Consider the following 11,632-nt stretch of genomic DNA (forward strand, 5'->3'; position numbering starts at 1 on the left):
ATTCAGAATCCATAAAACTGAAGTTATATAACATGGAATGTTTCTTGTGACCTCAGAGATGCTATATCATTATGAGAAACTTGCAGTGGGAACACAAACCGATAAAAAAATGGTGCCCACTAATAAAAAAAATAACTGAAAAAGATACAAGGTTTAGGAAGATCTATAATTTAGAGAAGCTGCTATCATGCTCATAGGATGAGTAGGAGCTCAAGGCATCATAAACCAGCCATTGCTTATGACTATACCACTTTGAAGAACATTGGTGCCAGAGGAGCACTGAATGTTTGAGGATGGAAACTGGTGAAGGGTACAATGCTGCTGAACTTTTATTTTGATGAAAAGGAATTCTTCAACTTCTCCCATTCGTCAGGCCCATCGGGATGAAGATTGACAACGTATTTCACAAACCTTGCATCCGAGCATGCAAGAATCGTACTCAAGGCCACATTTGAGTGGACAATTTTCCTATCTCTTCCAGGAGCTTTTATCTTTCTTTCTTTGAGCCAAGCATACATAGTAAACCTCAGCTTTATCTTGTCTATATTGTAGCACAAGAATGCTGGAAAGTCAACAAGTGATTCGATCGAATAGCCCATATGATTCAGAAGAAAGTCAATCTTTTTCTCAATTGTATCTGTTGATTGATTAAGAATGGTAGGAACTGCCTTAATCATCTGAGAAACAGTGTTGCAATCTAATCCAGCATTCACTAGGACGTCAAGTCGCTCTTGCAATTGGTCCCCTCTCCCTCGGAACTTGCCCAGTGCTTTAGCCATTTCATCAGAATTCTCTATAAACCCCTGCTTCAACAAGAAATTGGTCTTTTCTTGAAGAAAATGTCCATCCATTTTACGGAAAATGAGAACATCAACCTTTTCTGTTGAAACTAATGTTCCAAACTGACTGGGATCTTCTTTTATGATCTCACACAACCTTACCTTCGATACATTTAGGCTTGTCAAAACAACATCAGGTTTCTTACACGAACAAGAACCCAAAACTTGGGCATGGGAAGACAAAATGCTATCAATATCAAAGCTTGACATTCCAATCTCTGCTAAGAAATGCACAGACTGCAACAAGTTTTTCGTGAAGTTCCCAGCCAGGATTTGCGGGTACTGCACAAATAAAACTAATATGTTGGACTTTCTAAGGCCCAGCTTTAACAGGATTGCAACTACAATGTATATTTTCTTTCCAGAATCATCAAAAACAAAATTTGCGTTGTTTCTAACCAGAGAAGACAATTCATTCTTATCAAAACCGATTCCATCAAGAAAATTCAGCATACCAAGAATCCATTTCCAATTGTAAAAACTCTTGTCTGACAAACATCGTTGGATCCAATCCAGCTCAATACCTAGGCTCTTAAATTTCCCAAGAACCTTATGAAAGTCTGCATTTACACCACCGACTAAAAGTGAAGGACAGCATGTAACAAGCTTGATAATGGTAGGTTTGCTGAGCCCAAGTGCTTCATAAGCACAAAGCTTTGATTGCAAAACACCAAAATCATACCTGAATATTTCAGTCCCTTCTTTGTACATTTCACCAATCTTTCCTCTGGGAACTCCATAGTTGCAAAGAGTATAATAGTTCTCCAGCAAGACATCATCATCGTCAAGGAACATCAAATTTCGAGGAAGGAGGGGTTGAATTTCTGATGGGTTCAGACCCAAACTTTCAAAGAAGGGTTCAAATTCATTGATGGGGTGATAGCGAAGATACCTAGCTACGGACCTTCCCACATCATCATCATTGTCAATCTTCGCAAGTATACGCTGGAGGAACTCAGGAGAGTTCTTGCTAATGTGTTCAGCATCCATGAAAGGCAGGCCTCTGGTAACATGAAGGTAGTCAAAGACAGCATTTTGAGCATCAGTTCGGTCAGGGCGAGTGATTCTCTGTCCAGTAGAAGCATCAGGAAATGGTTCTGCACACACCGAAGCAGCCAGAGCAACTCGAGTGCCAGAAAAAAAACGATCTTGCTGCCAATTTAGATGGCTCTTGAGAACGAAGGCATTTCTAGTGGCAAACAGGAAGGTTCTGTGAAAAAGCCATGCACTTCCGTGATCAGATGATGAGGGGTTACGCTGATTGGAACCTCTACATGGGAATTTCGCTCCAGGGGACAAGGCAGGAAGAGAAGAACAAGAGAAAAAGTAACGTTTAGCATTTCTCAAATCACTAGTTCTGTTCTTAGGAAAACCAACAGAAACACTGGGAAGAATCAGAGACGCACTCGATTGGGAGAGAATTTTGGAAGAATGAATGCCCCGAATCAATAAGAGAAGTGTCATGACCAGTTCCTCAAAGCTCGACGATCGCCACTGGTTAACAGGAGATGATGATATATTTGCAGTGGATGCCACCAGAAAATTGCAATAGGATTTGCTGCATACCTCAAATTGCAGGGTTTCAGGTTGTTCTGGCTTCTCCTGAGAAGGAAAGACGATTTTTTTTTTTGGGATCAAGATCTGGAAACTATGAGAGGGAGAGAAGGAGAGCACAAGTGGGGGGTTTTTGCTAGAACCCTAGATTTGCAAGAACCCTAGATTTTGCTAGAACCCTAGATTTTGCTTGTTTTATCAAACGGCTGTGGTGACTCGGAGAGTTCAATCGCGACCGTTCATTTTCAATAGATTTTTGATGTGAACTGTTGAATAATTTAAAATATCTAAAATACTTTAAATTGATATAAAAAATTAAGATAGTTTTTATTTAAAAAATTAAGTAAAATTTTAATAGGGTCTAAAAAATTAATTGAGTTAGATTTATTATTTTTATTTATTAAAAATTTTATAACCAGCATGTAATTAAATACTTATAAAATTTTAACCATTTTGTTTAATATTTTATTAAATATATTAATAATTATTTTTTTTTATAATTTAAGTGTCCGAAGTTCATTAATTTTGAAAAAAAAAGCTATCTTATTCATTTACATATTAGATAAATTTAAAATATAATTTATTTATATTCAAAAATCAATCTTTAAAATATTTGTCTTTTCAATTTTGATCTTTTTATTTATTTAAATGCTTTACTACTATATCGCATTGGAAAAAATTATTTTTTATTCATCTTAAAGTGTTTATTTTTATAAAATAGAAGTTATATTTTACAAAACAATTTTAAGATAATATTGGTTTTATAAAAAGTAATTTTAAAGTAATATTATTTTATACAAATAACTTAAAGATGGAGTGACGTAAGACATTTTATATAGAAAATTAGAAATATCAACTGTTTTTAATAATTTTTTTAAAATATAAATAAAAAATAATATATTAAAGTAATATTATTTTATACAAATTGCTTAAAGAAGGAGTAAGGTAGGACATTTTATATAGAAAATTAAAAATATTATACTGTTTTTAATAATTTTTTAAAAATATAAATAAAAATTAATATATTAAAGTAATATTATTTTATACAAATAACTTAAAGATGGAGTGAGTAGGACATTTTATATAGGAAATTAGAAATATCATATTGTTTTTAATAAATTTTTATAAATATAAATAAAAAAATATTAAAGTAATATTATTTTTTACAAATTACTTAAAGATGGAGTGAGGTAGGACATTTTATATAGAAAATTAAAAATATCTTACTGTTTTTAATTAATTTTTTAAAAATTTAAATAAAAAATAATATATTAAAGTAATATTATTTCATATAAATAACTTAAAGATGGAGTGAGGTAGGACATTTTATATAGAAAATTAGAAATATCATATTGTTTTTAATAAATTTTTATAAATATAATAAAAAATAATATATATATATATATATATATATATATATATTTATTTATTTATTTATTTATTTATTTTCTACTTAACACTCTTCTTCATCTATTGCTCTAACGTAATCAATTTTTATTTACAAGTTTAAAGTTTATTATTTAACATAGATTCGAAGTTACTTTGCAAAGACTAATGCTCGAATGTTGAACCAATAAAATTGTTGATTTTTAATTATTCCAATTGCTCATGAAGTTTGACGGAAAAAAAAATTAAGGTGAAGATATTTATATTTCAAAGAAACCAAATCTGTTCTTCGTACGAGATAGGTTTTTTTTTTCTTTTTTGTTAGAATGTCCATTAGGTTATTATATGAGTTGTCAGACAGGACCAATCATACCGGACCAATCTATAATGAAATGGAATGATTTATCAAAAATTTGTTATCTAACACGATGCAGAAGAGTTGAGAAATTTTCAATCCAATTGAATCCAAAATAAATTACAGATTAGATGAGTCATTGCATGAGCCCATCAAAAATAAAAAATTATAAAAAAGATTGAAAATTTTAAATTTGGGTTGCAAATTAAACAAGCCAACTCGCGAGGATATTGAATTCTCTATTTAGTTTTAAATTTTAGATTTTTTTTTCTCAATCTGCAAACTAATCTGAGCTCACCTCAAGGCGACCTATCTGGACATTTTGTTGGACCGGCTAGAGGGAGGTGAATAGACAGTTTAGCAAAATGACACTCGTCTTTAAAAAGAACTTGGTTGCAACTGGATCGTTGCTTCCAATGCAGTGAATGCTCAATCAAAAACTCCTTTAGGCGGAGAAGCCTTTACAATTATAGCACTGAGACTTAGAGAGAAGATTTACAAAAGTAATTGATGATTTAACTCTAAAACTCTAAGTCTATTTATAGCACAAGAGAATAGATCTAGATCGTTGATCGTAATACTTACCTGTCGTTGATCCGTTGATGCGATCCTAACCGTTGATCAGAGATAAACTTGATCGTAGCCGTTGAATAAATGAGGATAAACTTTATCTTTAATAAAAGATAAAGAGAATTATCCTTAATAAGAAATAAGCATTTATCTTTTATATGATAAAAGATAAATCTTATTATTATTATTTTTCTTTTTTTTTTTTTCAACCGTCACGTTTAAACGGTCCAAGTCTACGTCGTCTTCTCCGATCAAAGTCAACTGTCAAGTCAATGGTCAACGGTCAAAGTCAACAGTTTGACTTTTGTTGACTTTTGTAGAATCTTTGGTTGGGTGATTTCTGGCCAACCGGAGTTAGGCTCACCCGAACCCGACTCCGGCCTTTTACCCCTCGAGCATGCTTCCTCCCGGCTTCTCGTCCGTCGAACTTCGCGCACGTCCTTCTCGCTCCACCAGTGTACTCTTCCGTAGCTTCCGCGTCCCTCGGATTGCACCGAGCCTGTTGGCTCACTTTTCCGTGCAACCCTTCTCGTCTGCTACGTCTTATGCTCGACTTTCTCCGTACCTAAGTTCCTGCACACTTAGCAGAGGGATTAGAACAACACAGGACCTAAGTCAACCTGGTTGATCACATCAAAACTAACCGGGGCACCAACACGACCTATCTAGACATTTTGATTTGATCATCAGAGGGGTCATGACCACGCCAATGCCCACTAACGACTATTGACATGTAGATTCTGGAGTAGTAAATCGTTCGAGTGGAAAGAAACTCTATCATATTTGAACCCATAAAAAAGATATGGTCGATATAGGATAGGAGCTTAGCACGACCGACATCATCACTAAACTATGTCCATTCTTAAAACCTGAATCGCTTTAACAAGCAGCTTCTCATTGGGTTAATGCAGTGCACTGATGCTGGGCAGCAATTCTTCAAGGCGTTTGAACCTGGAAAATGGGATAGGTCTTTTTCTGTTAGAATGTCCATTAGGGTATTATTATACGTAGAGCTACGGACCGACCTATAATGTCAAAAAAACGGATTGATTTGAGAAAAGTCCTAACACAACTTAATCCAAAGTGAGTTGTAAGTTAGGTGAAGCATCCCACAAATTCATCAAAAATATAAAAATATATATAAAAAATTAAAAATTTTAAATTTGAGTTGCGGATTAAGTAGTTCAACCCGCAAGACCATTGAATTTTCTATTTTAGTTTTGAGTTTTGAAATTTTTTTTCAATTTGCAGGTCAATCCGAGCTCGCACAAGGCGATCTGTCTGGACTCGCAACCCACGCACAGGCTATCCCATTTGGGTCAACTTTTAAATGGCTTAATAAAATTCAGGGCCGTCTTAAGGTTTCACGAGGTCCTAGGCTAAAATTTTTTTTAGACTTTTAATATAATTTTTTTAAATATAAAATTTTTTCTCATCCTTTTCACCTTTTTATATAAAATATATTTTAATATAAATTTTAGTTTTCTAGCTATTAATTTAAAAATAGATTTTTATATAAAATTTAATTTTTTTAACTTTTTGAGATGCAAAATTATTAATTAAATTTTTATATTCAAGTTTTGTTAATAAATTTTTTTCAATTGATAAAATTGCTAGATTATTTAATCTTTTTTAAAATATTGTTGAACGTAAATAAGATTTTATTAATTTTAATTTGAAAAATTTATTTCTGCTGAAGGAGCGTAAATAATTATAACCATATACGCAATGGAATCACAATCCTCGAATTCAGCCTAATCCCAAGGTTAAACATAACCGAATCTAAAATAAATCTACCCAACTCCAGTATGACATGACATACATGATTATCATATTGGTCTTGCTCCTGTAGTATCATGTTGGAACTATATACCTTGTTACATCCATGCTATTATCTCTTTGATACCTTGCTATGTTCTGCACTTTTATCTATCCACTGAGTATTTTTATACTCACCACCCAGACCCTGGGGTTTCTTGTCTCCTCAGGTTGTAGATAAGGATAACGAAACTTGGAGTTCTGCCGGACTACCCCCATCTCATAGCAAGGCGAAGTTGGTGTTCCTTCGCGTGTTTTTTTTAGAGTGTATCCGTTATATAGCTTTCCTCGCGAGTTTATTCGCTTTCAGTCGTAGTTCGATATGGTTGTATGTGGATTCTATACACTGATGTTAATGCTTGAGTAGTTGTCGTGTTTCTCCGCCGCGTGGATTTTTACATTTCAGGTGGATTTCCATATACGATTTTGGTTTTCTTGTGATGAACATTTATAGTATGCACGTGTTAGGTTGTTAGTTTTGGCTGTATAGGCCCATGTACGTTACATGTGGTGTGTATGTTTGTGTTTAAAGGACGTGTAGTCCTTATGCCGGCCACATGTGGCCGTGTATTTTTGTTTGTATCCAGGAAAATTGTCATGGTTACTGGGGAGATGTTGCCGAAATTTTTCGGACGGCCTCCCGGGTCGTGACAGGCACAATAAGCAATTCAAGTATTTTATGCTTCATATCCAAGTTTGAAACGAGACAAAATTGATTGGTGGGCTGCTTGTAAAACAAAAGCAAGGTCAAAAATTGAAGAACGTTGGCAAGAGAATGCATTTTCATTTCTCCTCACTTGGTGGTGTATTTTGAATGGACACATACTTTATAGATTTGACATCATGGTAAGTTTTAAATATTTTTTATTATGCAAATACTTTTAGATTTCCTAATATGTTTCTTAATATATTTTTTTACAGTGGCGACGCGGTCGACGAAGCAGCAGTCAGGCACCTACAACCCCCTCTCCTTCAGGCGCAACCCCATCTCCTTCAGGCGCAGTCCCCTCTCCTTTAGGCGCAGCTCCCTCTCCTTCAAGCGCAGCCCCCTCTCCTTCAGGTGCAGCTCCCTCTCTTTCAGGCGCAGCCCCCTCTCCTTCAGGCGCAGCTCCCTCTCCTTCAGGCCTAGCCCCCTCTCCAGGACCTTCCCATTCACCAGGAGCCATGGAAGGTCCTTCGACTCACCAGTCCGCTGTACATACACGAGAGTCGATAGTCCCTCTCGGTGATTCGTAAGTATTTTAAATTATTTATATTATCAATTATATCTTTATAATTATTTAACATCATTTATTTGATATTGTATTGTAGGTTTACTGATCCTGTACGGGTTATTCACGGTATCAATCAAATCGTGAATAATCTTTGGCGAGGGGATTACATGAGTTTTACAAGCACTCCAGATTCCACCAAAGAGTTGTGGTGGAATGAATTTAAGGTAAACTATCCATTTAATTTTATATATATTAAACTATCCATTTAATAAATTATTTATTTCTACTTTCAGCGGGCATATACTTGGGACCCTAGTGATGAAGTGGAGGTTAGACGCATTTTTAAGAAAAAATACGGTGATCATATCCGGCATGTCCTAAATCATGCTAAAAAAATGGGGAAAAAGCCACCATGCATCAAGCGATGAGAATTGGGTTCAGATTTCTCAGTTTTGGAAAACTAAAGAAAGCCGAAAGAGGAGTAATCAGAATAAGCTTAATCAAGCTTATAATTCTGGTGTTTTATCTGCGACGTATGCGGGCGGCTCAATCAATATTGATGAGCATACGCGCAAATTGATAATTTCTTTCAACTACTTCAATTTAAATTTATTTCATATTATTGTTTATTATTTATAACAATGTTTTTTTAGGGTAAGGAAATGGGGCGAGATCCTGATTTTATCGATACTTTTACTCGCACATTTCAAAAAAAAAGACAAGACTTGGAGCAGGGACAGAGCAAAAGCTATGAAGGTTTTAATGTGTATCTAAATATTTTTGTGTTTAATTTCTCAAATATTACAACATATTAATATTTCTTTTGATAATACAGGATAAATATATTGAGCTCGAGCTAGCACAGCGAGCTTCAAGTGCTAGCTCTGGAAATGATGGATCTGAGCCCTCAGTTGGCAATGATCTGAGTCTGTGGTTGGAGGCCAGTGGGGGATGCAAAGGTGGTGGAAGAATATTGGGTATGAGTTCTTTGAGCAGAACCCATAGAGTTGCTGGTAGCTCTTCTATCACCTCCCCAGCCGTCACATCACAGATACATAGTTTGACTGAGGAGGTAACCCACTTGAAAGGGTTATTAATGCAAAGAGATCAGGAAATGATACAAAGAGATCAGCAAATAAAACAAACACATCAGCAAATGAAACAAAGAGATCAAGAAATTAATAAATTGCGAAGACAACAAGACCTGATCTTGCAACATCTTCAGTTGCAATCCATTCCTAACGACGACGACGACGACGACGATGATGGTGGTTCCTCATGAGTTTTTTTGTGTATAAATTTTTTACAATCATTATTTTATTTATTTAGCATTTTATTAGAGTTGCAAGTTAATCATTCATATATTTTTAGTAATACTGTTTATTTTTGTTTAAATAGGTTTTCTTTAAAAAAATTTAGAAAAAAGGTAAATCTTTACATTTTTAGTTTATAGGTTTAAGTTTTAATTTTAAGAATGATACTTTCTCTTTATCATGTTTTCTTATATAGGAGAAGAAAAGATAGCGACGGAGAAGGCAGTAGAGTCTCCGGAGAGCACCAACGACCACGATGATTCGATTCTATCTTTTCTTCATCCTCAGACTTTTTTATATTTGTACTTTATATGGATTTGATGGATTGTTATGACTGGATGTTGGTTGGACTTGTAGACATGTACACATGTCTATTGTGGATCTTTGTATGGATTGTGCATCATTTGGATTTGTATATTATGGATGTTATGGATTATAGATGTTATGGATTTGTATATTATGGATGTTATGGATCTTTGTATATTGAATGAGTTGTAAATTGTTTCATATTTATTATGGATTATGGATTATAGATGTTTGATATTATGGATTATGGATGTTATGGATATTTGATATTATGGATTATGGATGTTTGATATTGTGTATGTGACAGGTAAAATGTATTTTGTGAATCGATCCAATTCGGATCGATATTTGATTGTATGTACGGGATAATCAAGAAATAAGCAGATTATGAAAAAATTAAATTTTGCGATGAATTTTACGATGAAAATCATTTTCGTCGCAAATTGGCGATAAATTTTGCGACGAAAACGGGCTCATCGCAATTCTATCGTAAGTTACTATTTATCAAAATTTTGCGACGAAAAATCAAATTCGTCGCCAATTGGCGACGAAAACGTTCGTCGCCAATTGGCGACGAAACAATTTCGTCGCCAATTGGCGACGAATAACTGTTCGTCGCCAATTGGCGACGAATTTTACGACGAATTTGATTTTTCATCGTAAAATTTTACGACAAAAATAGATTTTTCATCGCTAATTTTTGGACGACTTATTTGCAACGAATTTAAATTTGTCGTCAATTTCGTCGCAAACGATTTTGCGACGAATTTTTTAGAAAAATTCGTCGTGCAAAAAAAATCAAGAATTAAATAATCGACTTTCCACATTAGATATGACATTTCAAGAGTTTCGCCAAGCCCAATTGTGATACAAGGACATTGCGCAGGAGCTGCGCGAATTCATGGCTAGCATGAGTCAAACGCCGCAGCCGCCGCATGACTTTGACTCACAGGAGACTCAAGACCCTGATTAGTAGCTGCTTGTGAGGTATGTTAACATTTGTATTTTTTTAATTATGACTCATAAACATGCATTTTCAAAATAGATATATATCATTGATTTATTAATAACCTATCTTATTATATTTTTTGCAGCATTGGATAATTTGACTTGGTGAGTTTAGATATTTTTCATAGGTTTGATTCTATTTAAACATTTGATACACTATCATTGTATTAAGATCTTTGTATTCAGATATTTGGTATTTGTGTTTGTATTATGATTTAATTAGTTTCGTTCAGATATTTGATATGCTATGTTTTATATGTTGTGACTGAATTGATTTAAGAGATTGATAACTTGTTAAGTTATATTGATTTAACTTGTATCGTGATTCGATTGTTTCATATATTGAATAAGTTAAATTATTTTGTGATTGGATTGTTGTGTTGTAAAAATTGTTTAAGATTCGTGTTTAATATGTTGTGATTGAATTGATAAATTGTAGTGTTGTTTATTTTTGTTAAACTATCACTTGCAATAGTTTTAGATTGTTGATGAAAATGTAAACAGGGAATTAGGATAAATGAAAATAGGTTGGTGAAAATTTTGAATATTAGCGACGGAAATTTAAATTTCCGCCACTAATTAGCAATGAAAATTTTACCTTGTCGTCGCTAATTAGAAACAGAATTTAGTTTTTCGTCGCTATTTAGCAATGGAAATATAAATTTCCATTGCTAATTAACGGCAGACTATAGGATTCCGTTGCTAAATTTAGCGACAAATTTAGGATTCCGTCCATAAATATAGCGACGGAAATAAATATCCATCGTTAGAACAGAGACGAAATAGAATTTCTATTTGCTGTGTTTGCGATGGAATTAAAATTTCATCGCTAATTTTAGCGACTGAAATAAAATATCTGTCATTAAAATTAGCGATAGCCTGAAATTTTTGTCACTAAATCTAGTGACGGATTGAAATTTTCGTCGCTAAATCTAGCAACGGAAATAAAATTCTGTCGCTATATTTAGTGATGGAATTTAAATATCCGTCGCTAAATGATGTCAACGATCAAAAATATAGCGGCGATAAAATTCTATCGTTATTCGATCATTAATACCATTTAGCGATCGAATAATGATGAAAAATTTCGTCCCTAATAATGAATATTTTTATAGTGAGCGAGATCAGTAATAATATTTTAAAATAATACACCACTTATAAACAAAATATGGAGTGAGAAGTGATAATGAGTTGAGATTCTGATTGGTTTGCAAAAATCATTTAAATTGTATGACTCTACATACATGAACTCACATAAGCAATTTCAAA

At 33.8% G+C, this 11,632-nt stretch overlaps 1 protein-coding gene across 1 annotated transcript; it reads right to left on the reverse strand.

Moving 5' to 3' along the window:
• Positions 1 to 2,542, reverse strand: LOC141815340 (transcription termination factor MTEF18, mitochondrial-like). The gene has a single exon (XM_074703282.1). The coding sequence runs from the start codon at positions 2,301 to 2,303 to the stop codon at positions 330 to 332; it is 1,974 nt and encodes a 657-aa protein (XP_074559383.1). The 5' UTR covers positions 2,304 to 2,542; the 3' UTR covers positions 1 to 329.
• Between the last annotated feature and the right edge of the window lie 9,090 nt (positions 2,543 to 11,632).

Source organism: Curcuma longa, chromosome 21 (assembly GCF_044706935.1).
Source record: "Curcuma longa cultivar G26 ecotype Majalengka, Jawa Barat chromosome 21, ITB_CL_G26_1.1, whole genome shotgun sequence".
NCBI classification, from domain to species: Eukaryota; Viridiplantae; Streptophyta; class Magnoliopsida; order Zingiberales; family Zingiberaceae; genus Curcuma; species Curcuma longa.